This window comes from Nylanderia fulva, unplaced genomic scaffold, assembly GCF_048542155.1.
Source record: "Nylanderia fulva isolate GAGA-0341 unplaced genomic scaffold, ASM4854215v1 Scaffold50, whole genome shotgun sequence".
In the NCBI taxonomy this organism is placed as follows: Eukaryota; Metazoa; Arthropoda; class Insecta; order Hymenoptera; family Formicidae; genus Nylanderia; species Nylanderia fulva.
The window spans coordinates 909776-931823 of NW_028190588.1; the positions used below are offsets into that span (position 1 = coordinate 909776).

Here is a 22048-nt window from a genome sequence, read left to right on the forward strand (position 1 = left end):
ATTTTTCCGGAAATATTCGAGACCGTACACGCGAAATCTGGTCTATTTTTTCGTAAAAAAAATACGTATTCTTTTAAATCGTTAACTTTATTTCTTCCCTCCAATTAACGTCACTATACGATTACGTCCGATCGGTCGTAACACAGACAGAGAGATATAGTAACATACATTGAGAGAGAGAGAGAGAGAGAGAGAGAGAGAGCGCGTGTAAATGAGAGACGAGATTAGTTACCGTCGCTTCTGCTCAATGGGGAACGGTGCGAGACTGATCACAGGCTACGTTTCTCAGCTGACCACAGCTTCCCGCCGACTGTGCTTACCGCGTCCGGTAAAGGGACGCGATGTAAATCAGTCTAGAACGCGCGCGGCCAACCGGTTGCACCGGCCGCACATTAAGTTGAGGTGTTTCTCTCGGGGATGGAATGATTCGCGGGCAAGGTTTCCGCCAAAATCGCATTCTGATTTCTACACAAACTAGCACATTTATTAGAATATCTTAACAGATACATAATTAAACAATTGTACGCGCGACGCAGAACACAATTGGATTTATTAATGCTTAAAACGATGAGCAATTTGTTCTCGCGTTGTTTAATCGAACGTGAATCGCCGCCGGGCACGTATGTATGTAACAGGAGGAAGCCGATCGATCGTTAAGTTGGTGCCGGCTGCTGGGGACACTTACAAATTAGCCAATCAAGTTCTAATCCCTCTACGATTTACCCCAATCAGCCCGCATCCCGTCGCAAATACTTTAATCCGTCCATTAATCCTGCAAGATAAAAGTTTCCGGAGTGGTTACGGCCCCTTTGTCGTCGGCACGATCAACGATATCGGCTCGAGTGGATAGGATCGAATGGCGAACGACAGCGATTTAGCTTTCGATCCCTATTATTAGTGAAATAAGCGATCGCCGGAAACTTTGAGCAGAACGGAGAATGCCGGAACGTACGTTTTAAGAGAGAACCTTGTTTTAAAATGTTAAGAAAAAATACTAGAGAACCATCTACCTATACTTTTATTTAACTCGGAGAGCTAATTCTTATTCCTTCAATTTTATATAATTCAGATTTATACCATCATCTTCAGGTTCTAACTCGAGAGTCTCTCGAGAAATGAGTTATTTCAATTAATTCCACATCCGATCGATATGCTTTCTTGCTTTCTTCAAGAAATGTATTGTATATAATTTCTTGAAACATTTTAATTCTAAATTTCGAAGCGACGGGTTAAAAAGAGAAGAAAGCGGAATACTTCCGTACAGAATAGAATACACATATTTTTCCCTAGATATTGGTCAAATTTCATATTACACGCGAGAAACTTTTCCGTCGAGGGAACGCGTTTCCGCGTCGTGGCATCGGTATCTCTTCGGGGCGGTCGTCTAGTTTATTTACGCGCCCGGATCGAAAAACCCGAAAAAGGAGTAAAGCGGCTTCGCGCGCGCAGGAAGACCGAGGGGTGAGGAGGTGCGAGCGTCGCTGGAATTTATACTCCGCGTCGTCGTGGCCGTCCCCGGGCAATTTTTTTTCAACCTCAACCTCGAGCAACCTTCCATCCCTCGCCCCGTCTCGCTCGCGCTACCTCGAGCGGCTATATACAGAACGCTGGACAAACAACAATAAATACATTTTCCCAGGCCGGGTGGCAAACCCGGTGAGGGGTGGAACTTCCATGCGAGCACGTACGGGCATAGCTTAGCGTAATCTGACTGCACACCACCCCATTTCAGCCACCGACCCTCCGCGCACGCAACCCCCTGTCCCCTAATTCCCCTTTTCGCCGTCGTACCACTGTCAGGAGACTGAGAGCGCCCATGCCGTAGGGACGGAAACCGTCGAGAGGGTGGGAGGAAGAGAGATGGGGGTGGACAGGACAAAAAAAGATAAATACAAGAGCCGACAACGCAGCGGGGAGTTAGGTGCCATCACCACCTGACGAAAGAATTCCGCGACCTGACCAGAATTTCATTAGCCGTGGTCTGGCGAGGTAGGTAGATAGATAGATAGATAGAGAGAGAGAGAGAGAGTGTGTGGCGAGAGGGCAAAGGCGGAAGAAGTGAGATGGGGGTGGAAATGGAGACGCGTCGGGCGCGTTTATCGGCGCGAAAGAGCTTGTTAAACGGCCCGTTTCACGGTACTGCCTTTTCTTCTCGGTAGTCAGGGGATGACGACGAGGTTGAAGCGGACGGAGATTTCGTGCGCGATGACAGGCTTAAGGGAAGCGCGTCGTTATGGCGAGAAGGAAAACAATTTTCGTTCGGGTCTTAATATTGTTTCAACCCGGATTCGCTGCTTGTACATCATGTAAGGAATAAACGCCAAATGTGATACGGCAGCGTTACGTAAACCGCGAATGAAAAGACGATAAAACGATAAGTCGTAGCGAAAGGCGAACTGTTCTTCGTACTTGTCTATAAATTTTCATTTCGATCTTCCTATCTCGTTTATTAGACGAGTAGCATATATAAAGTTGTTTCATATTTTAAAATAAAACTATGTAATAATTAAAAGCAAAATATTCTTATTTCTAAATTTCTAAAGATAATATAATTATATCTTACAATTTCATTACTTAAATAAGCGTATACAATAAGTTCGCTAATATACATTAGCGTGGATATTCGAAATGAGAAAAGACAAATTCGTGTAAAAATCTGTCTAAGAGATTGAATAAATTTTGCATTCAATCATAAGACGAGAAAAATTCCAATACTACAGGAGTCGACGTGTCCCTTTTTGCAACGAAGGTTTAAGTGCGCCGTTCTCAGCGTATCCGGAATATCCCGACGGTTCCGGCCGTTCGGAATGCTAATGCGTGATTACGGCGGCCACGGTCGTAATACGCGAACTTTTTGTGCGGCTCACGTGTGACCCGGGGGCGCTTAAAACATCCCTTAAATTACCCCCATTAGCAAGGGTTGAACGCCGGGTAAACGAGGATTTCACTGGCGCTGTTACGCGAGATTTATTCCGTGGGAAATATTCCTTTCGGACGTTAAATTACGTCGTTATGGCGGGGGCTCTTACTCCTAGCCCCCGACGAGTCGATCCAAGTATAAACTTAAGCCGATTTAGCAACGTATTGTACCGCTATCGCGCGTTTTCGCGTTCGTATTAAATGCGAAGTAACGAGCCGACGACGCGCGGGAGCGAAAGCGACGATTCGAGTGGGCGACGATATCCTTCGCTACGAAGTAGTAACAGACACGCGTGGAAATATACTCTTTCGTAATCGTCTGGAAAAACGGATTGTAATCCTCCATCTCAAGATCGATATAATGCGACAGAGATAATTGAATAGATATATATTTCAAGAGCTAGAATATTATTGTGTGAAACGTAATTTCTTTTCATTGATTTTCATATTCACCAATATTGACGCTTAAGACATCAAAATTGGTAACCGTGTATTCGACACTATAATCTCAAATGAGAATATTCATATTTTAATAATAATTTTATATTATTATTATTAGTTTAGAGTGTTATATATAATAGAATTATGAATAAATCTAACAAATATTAACCAAAACTGCACAGAAAAAACAGTATTCTTGAAAGAATGCAAATATGCCTTGATTCAAGTATATTTTATCCTTATAATAGCGCCAAATATAAATAATTTTGGATAAAGGATAATTTATCCTTAAAACAAAGTGCAAAATATTCTTGGTTGAAACTGAAATTTACTTATAAATATGCCATATGCGATTTTTAAAACAAGAATATATCTTAAGGATAAAATATACTTCACGCAAACTTATTTATTATTAAGGCAAATGAAAATTTGTGATTACAAAGAGCATTCTATGCTTAAATCAATCAAATAGCGTTCAAGAATAAAAATATACTCGAATCAAGGATTCCTTTTTTTTCTGTGTCTAAAATATTCTGGTACCGAATTATTTCAATTCGAGTACGAGAAGTCGGGCTTTGCGTACGATTGTTCTCCTTGAAGAGAAGAATTTTACCCTCCAATATTTTTCGCACGTGACTAACGGGCACGCGGCTCGAATCTTATCTCCCTAATTTCTCGAAAGCTATACTCGAGCTATACTCGCGGGCGATTTACGGAATTTAAACAACCCCCCGGGATAAGGCGGCGGCTTGGCATTGCGTGGCAGGTCGGATTAGCAGGTTGCCCCGCATCGAAATAATTCCCCTCATTCCCTAACCCTGTCCTGTTCTCTCTTCTCTCTCTCTCTTCGGCGCGAACCACCCCCGCCGTCAGCCTCCGGGGTAGGTTACGTCCTTCCTGCGGGATAAAACAAAACAGCCAGCGGAGTATATTAATGCCCAGCTTAATGCGGCCCGCCTAATTAATGGACCGACTCTCCGGACGCCCGCCCGGCCGTTCTAAAAGTAAGAGATAACGCCGCTGCAGAAGCATTATTAAAGACAAAAGCGCGACCGCGTACCCTGGACGAGTGGAAATTTCGGTAAGCGCTTCCTGACGTAAGGGATTTTCTCCCTCGCGAGAGGATGGAGTGGAGGACAGGTGAGCGGACGATTGTGATACGTTCATTGAAACTAAGGCAGGCTGTTTGAAATAAATGAGATTAGTAAAATATTCTTTTAAATAATTTTCAAGTAATCGAGTTGGAACTGATTTTTAATGGAAATATATCGGGGGAAATATAGCGCCAATGATACTTGAATTAATACTTTAGAAGACGAAGAGATGTTGACGAAAATGAAGTTTCTAAGACAGCGAGGCGTGGTGAGCTGCACTTTTTATTTCTTAAAGAGTTCCGGGGGTGGCACGCTGGGAGTGTCATGGATGCTGCAGGGGCGGAGCCTTCAGAGAATTGCATCGAGACTGCTCGGCTGCGTCGATAAGCAGATCGCCCCCGCCCTTGCTACCATCGTACTCTTGATTTTACAGACGCGTTTGTTGCAGACATCATCATAGAAATAGAATTCACCGAAATAGAAATAGAATTTACCGAACTGTCATTATATCGATTGAATCTGCAGAGAGACCGCTTCGCCGAAATAAGTTGCAAAAAATTGTCAAATAAAGTGTCAAAGCTGCGCAGCTTCTTAATTATCGCCCTCCTTTACGTTCGATCATCAAAAGAGAGAGGACTGTCCACCATTACGCTTCCGTAATACCAATCGCAATGATAATGACCGCCGAGAGAGCACAACGGCTTGGTCAAGGAGAGCACGTACACAACCGACTCGTGGACAGGTTAGCGGTTCTCGAACGTGTAGCGGCTAATCAAATTATCGATGCTTTGAGGATCAGCGTCCGTGGATGATTCGATCACGTACCTGATGAACAGTTCCGGCGGTCAGCGATGCGAGCCACTTTCGTGGGGGAATCTCTCTCTCTCTCTCTCTCTCTCTCGTTATGGACCCTCCTCGGTAACGTTTGAAGCGAGCTGTTTCCGCCGTGCTTCGCTGCTTACCCGACGACAATAACCTCGGTCGAGTAATTAGTCGCAAAAATGGATGTGCGCTCGAAAAACCAAACGATTGACCGTGTACCGAGAATTTCACGGCAGAACGGTTTCTTTCATTTTCGTCTTCGCCTGTTCACGCGGATCCGGGAAAAGACACAATCGATGTTTATTGTTTCTCGCGAAATTCAGTCCGCGAAAATGTACTTGGAAGATCGAGGAGCTCGACGAACGTTCTTTTCGAGGGAAACCGCACATCCGCCGCGGCTGATGAAAATCGCGGTTAAATACAAAGTGGGAATCGAGCGCCAACCTGGCTTGGCGGTCGAAGGTTTTCGAGGTCGTCGGCGGAATCCAGGTCGGCGTCCGCAGGAATTTCTGCGGTGAAATTCCAGTGCACGTAACTCCAAATATTTCTGTAGTATCGTAGTTCGTACGCGGGGGATTTCGAGTTTCAAAGGAAACACTCTCGCCACTTCCGTTCGCCAACAGTGACGTTTCGCAACGTCCGCGAGTCGCGAGTGCGCCACAACCAAACAATCCGGCGCGACAGAAATTCCGTTGATAACTTTGAAACATATATATATATATATATATATATAAAATAAAAAGGTAATAACTCGTTAGTGTATAAATAATAACATCCTTGATTTCTTCTCAATCAAACTGACTATATTTTTGATTAAATCATACACTACGTTTTGACCATCGATTTTAGTTCTTTTTAAATGTATACGCTTGGATTTCCTTTTATAAAACTTTCATGTATTTACGGTAATGATTAAGTCGCATTATTCAATGTCACCGTAACGACATGAAAGTTTTATAAAAGAAAATCTAAGCGTATAACACTTGAAAAGGGCCAAAACCGATAGTCAAAACGTAGTGATTTCATAAAAAATATAGTGAGTTTGGTTCAGAAGAAGTAAATGATTTTATATATACATATATTTATATATGGATGCGGCATATAACGTATATGTATTTATGTATAAAACTCATGCGCATATTCGTCTGTTATTTAAAAAAAATTACAATGAAAAATGTGTTTAATCTAATTACGAGAGAGGTCCACCATGAGAAGGACCAACATAAATTTAACATCTCGCGCCAATCGATATCGCGCAGCGATTATTATGTGGGAAAGTTTATATGCAGGCGGATTTAATAGTTTGCATAATTTACCTCGCTAGTTAGTTATTCCATTAATCATTACCACGAGTAGGTGTGTGCACGCTCGCGAATAACAATCGTACTATTATTTATAACGTATTCAATTTATCGGTAACCCGCGGGCGGAGAGGTAAAGCGTGTAATCGATTCAACTCGATTAATTAACTCGCCCCCGCATATGCGATTGTAACCGAGGTGCCTCGATTGTGCACGGAGGCGTCTCTCGTTACGCGTTCGTGGACGAAAACTTTGCTCCGTCGCGTTTGTATCGCGCAAAAAACAAAAATAAAAAATTCGCGCGTACACACACGCATGCATACACGCGCACACGGACATTGTGTATATGCGGGTCTGTCCGCTATTCGCGACACAAAGGCGTTTAATTAGAAGCGCATCGGAAAACGGGGCCATCATCCGGCATCTGGTTTTTGTCCTCGGCAATTTTCGCGTACCGCCAAGGCGATATAGATTTTTCATCCCCGTCGCCCGTTAATAATTAACGGATCAAAGGCATCGTATTAATATTTGCCCCGAAGTCCCCGACCGCACGGAAGATATTAACCCGCGTAATATTGTGTCCATGCTGGGAGGAGAGGGAGGACATATTGAAACCGCACAAACTTCGCTCATAGCATCCAACGGGTATGAGCTCGTAAATATACCGGGTGGCTGAGATCGAACTTGGTACAGTGCGGCGCCGGTGGACATCGCCCGAGGAAAAAAGGTCGACGGACCCGTCAACATGCGCGATATTAACCGCTTAAAGATCAAATAACAACCTCGAACGCAACATCTTATCATCGATATCCAATACGCGTTTTATAATCGAAGAAATTGCATCCTTCAACAATTTCTTCCGTAGCTCGTTTCGATTCATCGATTCGGGAAAAATTTACATTTCTTTTCGCGATTTGCCTAAGCTGTGCTATTCTTGTACGCTTAAAAGAACATCGCGGCTCTTCAGAGGGGAAACCTCTAATGTTTATCCAGAAAATGGTTAGTGGTCATCCCTGAGTCGTTGGTTATTTCGGAGCCGGTGGTGCTTAAGGGTCGACAGGTCGGTCAGCCAAACTCCGAATTGATGTTGGAGACCTCGCGCGGTGACAACGCGAAACTCCGATTTCAGTGTTGCCAACGCCGAGAAACCAATTCTCAGGTTTTATGTAGTGGTGCATGTCTGTACACGTACATACACCATTGCATTGCTCACGCGAACGCACCGTAGAGAGACAAGGACCGATAATCACGTGTTCTCCTTGTTCCTCTACCGTGCCGGTATACGCGAGATGCCGCCTGAAAATGCTTTCTGGCCTTCCGTAGCAGAAGGCAGTAGCGTAGCAAGGCTAATAAGTACCTACTTTTTGTAAATTTTATATATGCTTATGCACATATGTGCGTATATATATATATATATATATATATATATATATATATATATATACATATATATGTATATATATTATATAAGGAATATGTTGATTATTCTTGATTTCTTTTTGATTATTGATGCTATTGTATAATTTGCTCCAAATACTTATAACGTGAAAGAACGTTGAGTAATGTATAATCAATGCAAGGATGTTCAGTATATATCATCCAGTAAATTAGAGTTCAAATATATCAATATTAATTTTTTTATAATATATATATATATATATATATATATATATATATATATAATATATATATATATTGGAATATAGAAAATTGATAAAAGATATATTTCGGCGATTTAAAAATTTTTTAATATATTGAAAATATTTTTACTACATACACTATATATAAGTGTAAAATAATTCAGAAAATAAATTTAATAAAAATCTACATACCAGCTGTGTGCATGTGTGCAATTGATTTATTACTTGAAAATTATTTACGAAATTATTTTGCATTTATATATTTATAGTGTGTGTAGTTGTAAAATAATTAAAATATTTTCAATATCAAATTTTTAAGTTTATCGCCTATATAAAAAATATATTTCTATGATTTTCTATATTTCAATATATTATAAAAAAATTGATATTAATATATTTGAACTCAAGTTTTTTACGTGATTAAATATTCTTGCATTGAGCCATCATATGTTACTCGTAAGTTTTTTCACGTCATAAGTACTTATGTAGCAGAGAGAAAGAAATGAGAGTTATACGCAATGTAACATCAATAATCGGAAAAAATCAAGATAACGGTTGTCATATCTGTGTGTATATATATATATATATATATATATATATATATATATATAAACTTATATATTATATATATATATATATATATATATATATAATATTTCATTTATTTATAAAATACATTTTCAATTCATATTAAACCTGAGTGATATTTTCTATATGCTTATGCTATCCTCCGATCTATCCCTAACAAATTAAGAGGTGTAATTCATTATTATCATCAATTATTATCTTATACTTTTTACCTCTAATTTCTATAAAATTTAATTCATTATCATTTTATCCTTTAAATCAATATTTATTTTGAATTTTCATTAATATTTTTATTCTATTAACATGAGCAGGAGCTCAACCTATTGAAATACCTTTTATCATTATTAGACAAATTTTATCATTATGTTACTTTCTTTATTTTATCTTATTACCTTTCCTAATAAAAATTTGAGATTTAATTATTTTTAAATAAATATTAAAAAATTTATCATTATAAATAAATTTAAAATATTAAAAATAATTATATTTAATACTTAAATTTTTTATAAATTACTATTAAATTAAGGTAATGATCTTGAATTTAAGTTTATGTTTTGAAAACATATTAAAGAAATTTTAATTTTTTATTAACTTTTAAACATTTAATTTTTTTTACTAAATTATTATTTATAATATAAATTTAAATCCAAAAATTAATAAAATATAAACTAAAATTATTGGTAAAATAATTTTCCAACATAAATATATTAATTCATCATATCGTATTCGAGGAAGTATTCCATGTATAAAAATTACTATTCTACATAAAATATTAATTAAAATAAAAGTTAAAATTATTGAATATTTTAATAAATTTCTAAATATATAAATTCTAATTAATCTAAAAATTAATTATTCGATATTCAGATAAAAAAATTAATGTAAACCCACCCCTAAAATATTCAATATTAAACCCTGAAACTAATTCTGACTCACCTTCGATAAAATCTATAGGACTTCGATTTAATTCAGCTAAAATCCTAATAAAAAATATAATAAACAAAGGATATAAAACTACTATATATCATAAATAAAATTGATAATTAATAAAATCAAAAAAAGAATATCTCTCTCTTATTAATATAATAACTAAAACAATTAAAATAAATCTTACTTTAAATGATAATATTTGTGAAACTGATCGTATTGCCCCTATTTTTGAATAAATCGAATTAGCTGATCATCCCATAAAAATTATAACATACCCTCTAATAGTTATAAAACAATTATTAATAAAATAGAATAATTTAAAAAATAAATATTAGTAATGTAAGGAAATACTAATCATATTATTATTAAAACAAATCTAATTATAGGACATAAAAAAATTATAATTAGATTTATATACATAAAATAATTCTTTATTAAGTAATTTAATAGCATCACTAAAAGATTGAAATAATCTTATAAATCCCACCTTATTAGGTTCTTTACGAATTTGTACATATCTTAAAATTTTTCGTTCCAATAAAGTTAAAAAAGCTACCCCAACTAATATAATTAATAACAAAATTAACAATCTTAATATATTTAACGCACTATAAAAATATAATCTTAAATTTTGACAAATTATTACTTGTATAATTTTTTTCTATTATACATCATTTAAATTCTAAATTTAATACACTTAAATTCTGCCAAAGTAATTTTATTTATTTACATATATTTAATCAATTAAATTTATTCATTAAAAAAAATATAATTTGAAAAAAAGTCCTTTCGTACAAAATTTTCTTAATTTTATTATAGATAGAAACCGATCTGGCTTACACCGATCTGAACTCAAATCATGTAAAATTTTATTAGTCGAACAGACTAAAATATTAAACTTCTTCATTTAATTTTTATTTTAATTCAACATCAAGGTCGCAATCATTTTTATTAATATAATCTTTCTAAAAATATTACGCTGTTATCCCTAAGGTAATTAATTTTTATAATAATTATTATAAAAAAAAAAAAATTTTCTTAATTTAATAATCAATCCTTTATAAAAATTTCATTAATTAATGTTAAAATTATCTTTAAATTAAAGTTTATTTTATTTAATTATCCTCCCAATAAAATATAATCATTAAAATAAAATTTATTTCCTTAAATAAATTTAAAAATTATATTAAATTCAATAGGGTTTTCTCATCCCATAATTTCTTTTAAGAATTTTAACTTAAAATTTAAATTTTAAATCTACAAATTGAAACAGCTTTAATTTCATCAATTCCTTCATTCCAGTTTTCATTTAAAAAACAATTGATTATGCTACCTTTGCACAGTCAATATACTGCGGCTATTTAAAAATCACTGAGCAGAAATAATTTTAAATTATCAAAAAACCATGTTTTTGTTAAACAAGTAAATTAAAATTTTAATTTAATAAAATAAATTTGCCTAATTCTTTAATTATATATACATATATATTTTAAATTTAAAAATTTCTATATAATTAATATAAATATACTTATACTATCATTATTTATTAAAATACTTAATTTATTTAAAATATTTTTTTATTTAATTAAATCAAATTTTCAAATTATTATTATATTTAAATTAGAATAATCCATTCCATAATAAATTATTAAATTTTTATAAAAAATTTTTAAAAATAAAAAATATTTTTCTATTTAAATCATTTATATTCATAAAATATTTTAATTATAATTTATAGTTGATTCCATAAATTTTTTACATAAATTTACTAATTAAATTTTATTATTAATTTAATTAATTGTAAATGATTTATATATAAATTAAATTTATATAAAAAAAACTAGATATCATAAAAGTGGATTAAAATATCTTTTTCAAATAAATATTTAAAATAATTTTTATACATTAACTTTAATATTTTATTTAACTCATTTTATTCCGAGAAATTTAAATTATTCCAATAAACAACAAAATTTAATAATCCCTGATACAAAAGGTACAATTAATAAAATTTATTTTTATTTAATTAATTAATTTATTTTAAATTTTCATTTACATTACTTATATCTATAATATTTATTTAATTTTTTTTAATATTTCAACAATTCAAAAACTAACTCTATTTAATTTTTTATTATAATTTTATTTAATTAAAATAATCACACACACAAATCATATTAAATTTTTCATAAATATTTAAATTTAATTTTTTTTAATTTTAATAAATCATATTAAATCATTAATCTTTTCAATGTAAATAAAATATTTTTAAATAAACTAAAATTTTTTTTTATTTTAAATACATTTTCCAATATATTTACTTTGTTACGACTTTTCTTACAAATCATAATTAATAAGAACGGCGGGCAATTTGTACATAATTTAAATATAATTCAACTTATAAATTTTTATAAATTTACATTTAAATTCTTTTTAAATAATAAATTTAGATATTATTTACAAAAAAAATATTTTTCAATATAACTCATCTAAATCTTAATAATTCTACATTTTGATTTGAATTTAATTTATAATATAAATTTATAATTAAAATCTCTTAATTTAATTTTCAACAATATATAAAATATTTATATTAAGTTAATCCATTTGTGGATTATCAAATTAATCAACAAGTTTTTCTAATATAATAAATTACCGCCAAATTTTTTATTTTTAATGCTTTACATTTAATATTTAATTAATTTTATTTTTATTTAAATAATAGGGTATCTAATCCTAATTTCTTTTTAAACTTAATTAGAAATAAATTTTCCAAAATAAATTTTTTTTATTAACTAAAATTATTACATTTCACTATAAATAAAATTAAAAAAAAAATATTTAAATCTCCTTTTTATATTCTTTAAATTATTAAAATTATTTATTCTTATCATCAGTTTAACCGCAATTGCTGGCACCTAAATTTATTAATAATATAAATAAAATTATCTATTATAATTTTTATTAAAATAATTATTTTAAATATTAATTAATCATTAAAAATTATTTAAATTTTTAAAAATTTTTTTATAAAAATTTATTTATATTCAAATTTTATAATTAATTTATAGAAAAAAAATTATTTCCCTACCTTATTCACTAATTTATCATATTTATCTAATTCATTTATTTTTTAATCAATATATAATTTAAATTAATATTAAATTTAATAAACATTTAATTTATATATTGACTAAAAAATAAATATGACATTTCCTACCACATTCACTAATTTATCATATTTATCTAATTCATTTATTTTTTTATTTATTTATAAAATACATTTTATAAATAAGTAAAATATTATACAGACAATTTATTACATAAATTTTTTTATAAATATAATAAATTATTTATTATATATATTTTTTTAATTATTTATATAATAATTATATTTTAATATAAATTACGCACACGGATAAAAAATATTTTACATTTGCTCATCCCATATAAAAATATAAAAGTAATGGAAATTAAATTTTACATTAATTTATACTAGTATTATGAGGTAGTTAATACATGAAAATCATATAAGATGAATTCTGTACATCGATTAGCATAATATGATCACAAGTCAATAAATGATTTTGCTAATATATTATTTTGAATAAAAATTAAAAAAATATAAAAACAAAAAGAATGAAATTAATAAATTTTCTTCATTCTTTGTTTTCTTCTTCTATTAATTATTTTTTCTATTATTTGAATAAAAGATGTATCATGTGTAATAGATTAAATAGATAGATAATTTATATAAATATATAATTATACGTTTTGAAATTTATATATATATATATATATATATATATTAATTTCAATATATACATATATATAAATTATTATTTATCTATTACATACGATACGCCTTTTATTCAAATAATAGAAAAAATAATAGAAAAAAACAAAGAATGAATAAAATTTATTCATTTTATTTTTATTTGTTTTTATAAAATTTTTATTCAAAATAATATATTAGCAAAATCGTTTATTGCGACTTGTAATCATAATATTACGCTAATCGATGTACAGCATTTATCTTATAAGATTTCCATATGTGTTACTACCTCACAATACTATTATAAATAAATGTGAAATTTAATTTGCATTACTTTTATATTTTTATATATAATGAGCAGATGTAAAATATTTCTCATTCGTGTGCGTAATATATTGGTTTTTGTATTTATACTGATTTTACACATATCAAATGCAAGAGAGACAAAGATAGAATGATACTCTCTCCTTGTCAAGCTGTCAGTATGTTACCACGAAAATTTCCCCATGAGTATAGATCTAGTGAGATTTGTTCATCCCAAATATTACATAAAAAGAAGTTACGTAGCTTCGTGAAATATTTTTTAATATATTCTTTATATAATAAAGCAGGGAGACAAAGAGTCAAATTTTGCATTATTGCTCTTAAAAATTTATAATAAATTAAATACGATCTCGTGGCTAACCCAACCTTACCCGCTGCTAGCTGCGCATCTCCCCAAGTTATATTATGAATTTTATATTTATCTTTTTTCCAAAAAATCGATCTTTGTCTCCCTGCGGACAATCCTACTGATTAAGAATATCGTAAATTTAATAAGATTCATTAAGTATTTTGGCTAATATATGGGATGAACGAATCCGTAATTCCCGGTCGGCCGATAGGCGTCTCCACCATGTCGCCTGTCGACCCTTAAACGCGCAATAAGCGAAGAGAGCGTGGGAGGGTTAAACTAATTCGATTCTAAACTCTGACCGCATCGCGAGAAAGAGACTATAGGACGGGAGGGATCCGCGTGAGGATGAGAAAGGCTACACACTCAGGATCGAACGGGGTGGACACAGATGGCACTAACCGCGCCGTTAAATTCTCCAGCCGTAACTCTAATTACTCATAGACAAGCCGACATTCTAGTGCCAGATGCCGGTGAAACTTGTTAAAAGCACGCCAACGCGATTACTCATTCGACGAACCGTAGCCGAAAGTCGATCCGACGGCTCGGTCGTAGTTTCCGAATCGAGAGAAAAATGCCGTAATAATTAAATAATTAACTATTCGGAGCAAAACTCTTGAATAATCTAGTAATAGTAATTATTCTAATTTAAATAGAGATTTTTTTAAATATATTAGATGTAAATTTACAAGACACGTCAAACTTTCAACCCGCGGTTTATATAACTAATTGTAAGATTAAGCAAAGCATTTCTTCATCATGTTTCAGGCGATAAAATGACTATGGATGGGAGCAAGAGCGAGTCGGGCAAGAACGGGGCCACTCAACAAGAATGCGCGGGCTGTGGAAAGGCGATTACAGAAAGGTAAGTGCTTTCTCATTGCGTGATAATGTTTCATATATATGTTACTTAATTACTATATTAACATATATATCTCTCGAAAACATACTGATTGTAAGAACGATTTACTTAATTTAGTCTATCTTTTCTCCGAGATCGTCGAATACACGAAAAATGAATTAAACGCGTTTTTACATTTTTGAAAGGTTAGTCACGGAGAATAAATTCGTTTATAAATTCACAACTTAATATTTCAACGAAAATTAAATCAGCGATTATAGAACACAATAAAGTTCAATTTCTGAATTATTGTACAATTAACTTTCAAGAGTAAAAAAAAAGACTCTAATCTCAATTATATTAAATATAACGTTACTAGTTTCATAATCTTTTTTTCATCAACATATAATATATTATATTTTTAAAACATTTAGAGAAATAGAGATTCTACTTTTTATATAAACACTATTATAAATTTTCTTTTAATTAGGTATCTTTTGAAAGCGTTGGATATGTATTGGCACGAGGACTGCTTGAAATGCGGATGTTGCGACTGCAGGCTCGGCGAAGTCGGCTCGACGCTTTATACCAAGGCCAATCTCATCCTTTGTAAACGAGATTATTTACGGTGAGTAGCGAACAAAAAAAGAAGAATTTAATCCATTTCTCGCAAAATTGTTTTCGGAAGAATTTTCTCAGATTCAATCGCGCGCGTCTTGCGTCGACGAGTCAGAGTAAACGTAGATAGATAGACAGATTGATAAAAAGCGGGATAAAGGACACGATCGGGATGGAGGAGAGAGAAAATGGAGGAAAGCGGCGGCAACAAATCGAATTTTACAGATGAGTTTCTCTTATTGAATACATCCACATCCCATATAAACAAGCGGGAGCAAATAAACCGTGTTGAGATTACAAAGTCCCGAGGGAATGCGCGCAGGTGGCGCGTCCGCACGAGGAACACGCACCATCGAAACATTGTGGCCTTTATTAATGGCCCAATATTTGAAGACGGCATATTCGTGGTGCTCGTAAGCTTATTGGTTCTCGCGACGCGCAGGGCGAAAGTTTCGCTATCGTTTTGGAGACGAAGGATTTCTTTTTCCGTATAATAGTCACAAACTCCCAAAGTTCCGACAATATTCTCATCACATTATTCTGTAATAATATATATTTAACATTAAGTAATAATATATTTAATAATATATTTATTATTAAGAATTTTCAGTAAGGCTTTCAGTATGAAATACAAATTTCAACGAGCTAGAAATATTTAATTGATGCGATCTGTATATTTAAATACCGAGCGCATAATCACGAAATATTTGAAATGGCAATGATAATTTTTTTCTCTGTTGTTTGTTTGACAGACTTTTCGGAAATACCGGTCACTGCGCAGCATGCAGCAAAGTTATCCCGGCATTCGAGATGGTGATGCGCGCGAGAACCAACGTTTATCACTTGGAGTGCTTCGCTTGTCAACAATGCAATCATAGGTAAGCGAACAAATGAATGTAATATAATTCTATTTTCTGGAAAAGAGATTTAAATTCGCATAAGATGAATCTATATTAATCATATTCGACATATTTGGTAAAATTCCGGTAGAAATGTCAGCGAAATGATAAGGTGCGATTTCGTCAAGTGCGGTCTCGTTTCCACGGACCCTCTCCGGCTGCGCTATTATTTTATTAACAATAATGAAAGCCGGTAATTAAACATTCACACCCGGCGGCGCCGACGTCGGCAAAGTCGCTTGCTCGAGTATTCCTCGTGGCAGCTCATCCGTATAACAATTTAATTCGAGCCACCCCAGTCGAGGGTTTGCCCAACTTCTGCAGCACTTCGCAACACTTCGCTTACTTATTCACAACAACCGAGTTAAGCCGAGACTCGTTCGAAAGCCGGGACTCGAAACATCTCAGCTCGGATCTGCCGAATGAAGATAATCGACGCGCAAAACTCGAGAGCCCCGCGAGTCACGGCTTTTGCGAAGCCGCGAGAAGGAAAATTTCCATATCTTTACATACAAGATTTTCGGCGAAAGCGTGACGTGATATCTTCCTGCACATTTCCCAAGTTTAGAAATTTTCTAATACTAGGAATATACTATTAAAGTGGTCGTCGAAATTTTTCAGTGAGAGAATAATAAATATTATTAAAAGAATAAATACAAGAAAGAAAATATCTCATTGATGAATAATTTATTGTTCTTGACGAAATTAAGGGTCGTAGATTCTGGAGCAACTTCCGTCGCTCGTTGATGTAAAACGATGGTTAGATTCCCCTAACTCGAGACTTTCGAGAAGGTTCAATGTCGCAGAACAAGAAGAATATGCTCGACGCTTCCTGTTCTTGACGAGCATAATTGACACGAGGGCTTCCAACGTAGATGCGACGGTATTCGAAGACATTCGCGAAACAGAGAGAGAGAGAGAGAGAGAGAGAGAGGGAGAGAGAGCGGCTAGGAAAGTCAAAGTTGCGAACTATGCGAGCGACGTGTGGGTGCCCCGAGGTGCACGTCAGATGCAAATCATGCCGACTAATTTCTCGGAAAACTCGCGGATCCGGAGGGAGAGCAAACCGAATATATCCGCCTGGCGAGATACGTCCGAGCATAATAGCGTAGCGATAAAGCCGAATGGCCGAATTAATTATACTCTCTCGTGTCTTTGGTTGTCCAAAACAGTTCAACCATTCGGTGCTAACAACTCTTTGGCCCAGCTAGTTAACAAAAGCGTCTGTTTCATATATGTGATTAATTCTTTGGTGGCCAGATTATAATCTGTTAATTAGAGACATTCATATATAGAGAGAAATATTAATATTTTATTTATTTTAAATAAATTTATAAAAAAAGCCTCGGTCAAGAATCAAGAAAAAGAAAATGTATGCAGTTTCGAATTTTGAATTTTAATTTTTGTAAAAGAACCGAACACAATGCAATTATTTATTTAATTTAATGAAAATAAATTGATTTCCGATATTGAACTTAAATTATATTTCAAATATTATAATTATACTCTTTATCTCTCTCTCTCTCTCTCTCTCTCTCTCTCTCTCTCTCTCTCTCTCTCTCTCTCTCGCTACTGTATGTATATAGATATTTCTTATAATTTAAATATAAATTTTATTATTCTATTATACATAATACATATTAAAAAAATTTCGTAAATAGATAAAAGCAGGAAAAAATAAATTACGTCAATTGGAAAACGATAGGAAACGATGGAATCGCTCTTTTATACAACTTGAAAGGGGTCGATGGCATTTCGTATTTAATATAATGTCACTCCTCGACATTTGCCCGACCTTTCTTGCACCCTACGGCTCTCTACTCTGAATTGACTCGGGCCACGAGACCGAAACATCGAGCTCGTGTATCCATTCAAAGAGAGGAACATGCGAGTTTCGTATACGTGTCAGTATGTTTCCATAAATTAACACAGACCACATTATATAATTATAAAGTTATAAAACATATGACTATATGCAGAGTGTTGTACCGTTAGAATTTAATGACAGATTCTTTTGTGCTAAATTTTCTCAACAAAAAAAAAACATCTCTCTTTCCTTTCCAAGAACATTATTTATATTGTTATATTTTATTCATATTGTGATTTAATATTTGGTTTTTTTAATCTTTAATATTGCATAAGTATATATAAACTAAATTTCAAATCTAGTTAAAATAAATTCTGTCTTTATTTATCGATGAATATGATTTATAGTATTATATTTATGTATGTTTATCATTTATGTTTGTATGTATAGCCATAATGTTTAATTTGCAAAGACTTTTTTATTTCTATGTTATAATCGAATATTACAAATTTCCTATTTCGCTGTTGTAAAAATAATATATAAATATTCTCGAAAAGAAAAACTTCTAGATTCAAGTCAAAGAATTTGCCATTAATATCATAAATCAAATATAAAGTTATAAAACTCAGCTGTGATTTCTGTCAGGAAATGTACCCTTTTATTTTCGTCGTTAAAAGCTATTATTTCACGCGATTCTCAAACTCAGGATGTCCTTACGTCCAGGACGTGAAAACAAAATTGTCGCGGGATGTAGTTGGATAAAAGTAAAATTTAACAGCTCACGCAGGTAGCTCCTCGTCGGCGCGTGACTATCGAGCGGAGCCGATTACGGCTTAAAGATATGTCGGCAAAAGTATAGCTTTCTTTCGCGGTCGATGTTAACGTGCAACCCTTAAGGCAAACCATTGGTTAAGGGTCGAAGCGGTTGTGACCGAACGCAACGGCGGAAACGGATGTGGCCGTTGGGTCACGCGATCACCACGAGTCGAGCATAAAACACCTGAGTTGTTTAATCATACGCTCCCGAGGTAGAAGTCATGGCTTGAGCACTCGTCTCTAAGGGTGAAAATGTCTCGGTTTCTCTCTCTCTCTCTCTCTCTCTCTCTCCCTAGTTTGTATCGCAATACGGAAGTGCGGATTACTCATTGACGAGAGGACGTGTAAACGCGACGATAATGAAGGCCTTGAATACGCGATCGGACGAATTCTTTGTGCGTTTAGGTATGGAAATTTAGTCCTTGATAGACTATATTATTGTTAGTTTTCGTATATTGATATCCTTTTATGATATCTTTTCACGATACTTCTATAATAATTAAGTGAAAATTTTAATTTATATGCTAATGTTCTTGATACCATCAAGGGATCTGACATGCATAGTTTCGACTCTCATTTATTATTAAATAAAAAAAGTTTATAGAAAATAAATGATACGTTTAAAAAATCTATGTTATTAATGTGCTTATAATTATACATATTACATGTTATGTAAAATTTTATTCCGAGAGGATTAAATAACGTAATTTAAATTTCTACATTGTATTTAATACTCGCGTGATAAAATGTAAATTTACAACAAGTGACCCGAACAGAAAAATTATTAAGTATTAAGTAAATGATTCTCAAATATTTTTTTAAATACATGTAGATATTATGAAAATTATAGAGTCACGCTAATACAATCACACTTCATCTGCAATCATCTGATATCATAAAAAATAGTGTTTTCTCAAACAATAGTAGGGAGGACCACAAATCGAGTAAATCGAAACGCGGGCAATGAATTATAAAATCCCATCATACGGTATTAACGAGCGGCAAACTCTTCCACCTGTTTTCCCATCGTGATTCTCGGCTAATATCTCACGGTGATCGAAACGCGCGAATAAAAAATATTAAATTTATACCGTCCCATCGGTTGCGAGTATCTCTCTCTCTCTCTTCCTCTCTCGACGCGTGCACGCTGTTTAAAGCCGATGACGCAGTTTTGTGCATCGCGCAATTTCTAGATTTATCACTGCATTACAACCACCACTTTTCGTCGGAGGCTGCACGCGTTGCGACATTGCATTAACTGCATTTGATTTGAAAAAAATCCTGGGAGACCGCGCAGATGAATCTCGCGCGAAACACGCAAAACCCCGAATGAAGAAATTACCCTCTTCCTTCCCCCGTGTCATATTCGCGCAAGCGAGGGTGGAAATAAGCCGGGAATTTGTCCATATTGCCGGGATTTTGCGGCAAAAGTTTCGGGCGACGAAAATCGGCTTTGGCAGCGCGATTGTCATCAACATAATATAGTTAATGCATCGCAATAATTAATTAATAACCAGCAACGGGAGATACGTACATACACACGCCGCGTTATTAGCTTGTCAAATAATTGTATCAATAATCATGCATTGATAATTATCGTATAATGAAAAAGCGAATGTGCGCGCTCGTAAATCACAGCGTCGTCGCTCCCTCCCTTTCCACCCCCTCCAACCCTCGTAATATTTTGCTAAAACGTAAAGTTTCGCGCTCGCGCTCGCAGAGTGCGAGAGCAGTAGTCGCGGGTAGATTTTAATTAAATTCTACGATCTCTCCTCTCTCTCTCTCTCTCTCTCTCTCTCTCTTCTCGCGCGCATTCTCCGAAAACGAGCGCGTAGTAAGACGCGACCGGCTTAAGCTCTTCCTCGACTTACGATCTCTGCCCGCGCAAGGAAGAGCGCTTCGAGAGAGAATCTCGCTTTTGTCTGACGAAAGCACGGCGGGTATTGTCGGACGACCGCTCTCCCTCCTCCCCTCCCCTTCAACCCTTCCCTCCCGCCCGTCCGCTGGCGGGCGCAGTATTGTTCGTGCTTATATTGTATTTTGGCATTACGAGTTAGCCGGTTTAATTGTTATTGTTCCGCGGAGCTTATCGAACACGGTGCCCTGTTGCATTCCCACGCGAATCATCGCCCGGCATCGCAATTATTCCTAAATCACTAAACTCCCTTACCTGCGAACGAGCAGTTACACGTAACCCTACGACATTGACACCGTTTATCGACTTTCCCATATAACAACGCCCCGCATGTTGTAATAAGCGTCGCAAAACATGAATGCGCCCAGCGCCCTGATCGTATATTATTATCTTCTGTTACGTCGAATATTTAACGATATCCGATATTTTATATAATAATGCGTTTATATAAAATCGCGAAATTTATACAAGATATATTCTTTGATTCGTGTCAAATTTGATTCGCCTCTAGAAAAAAAAAAAAAACGTCGATTTTTTTAAATAATTAACAATTAAAAAGTAATTATAGACAAGAGAGCAAAACTCTTCTTCAAAGAGATAAACTATATACATTTAACAAACTGCTTTTTGCTTTAATAAAATTTTAATTTCAAACTTGATTATAAAATGATAAAACGTGTTGATAATTGAAATAAAAGCTAATATAATAAATGACAGTTACCTAGAAATTTTCATTAAACAAAGCTCAACTGCACACAGAGATTCAGTTAATATATTCGTTATTAAATAACAAATGTGACATAAAAGTGGAACGTAAACAGAAGTAGGACAGCCCGTGTTTCAGAAAAGTATATTCATTATCGCGCGTCTTCAATAATGAATCTGAATAAAAAAAACACTACACGTCAATTTGCTCAAAAAAATCTGGTCCCTTCTTTCTTCATAAAGTTTGACATCGCGCGGATAAAT

General features: G+C 33.8%; 2 protein-coding genes across 3 annotated transcripts in view; one reads left to right on the forward strand and one right to left on the reverse strand.

Annotated features, from left to right (window-relative positions):
• LOC114935434 (uncharacterized) overlaps positions 1-22048 on the reverse strand; it is a 214888-nt gene that overhangs the window by 143395 nt on the left and 49445 nt on the right. The window lies entirely within an intron of this gene.
• The window catches only part of LOC114935433 (LIM domain only protein 3), a 92603-nt gene that overhangs the window by 39572 nt on the left and 30983 nt on the right, over positions 1-22048 (forward strand). For both annotated transcript variants that reach the window (XM_085487164.1, XM_085487163.1), the window contains exons 2-4: positions 14952-15048; positions 15515-15652; positions 16395-16520. In XM_085487164.1, coding sequence (XP_085343290.1) covers positions 14960-15048; positions 15515-15652; positions 16395-16520 — 353 coding nt within the window. In that variant the 5' untranslated portion in view covers positions 14952-14959. The remainder of the gene's footprint in view (positions 1-14951; positions 15049-15514; positions 15653-16394; positions 16521-22048) is intronic.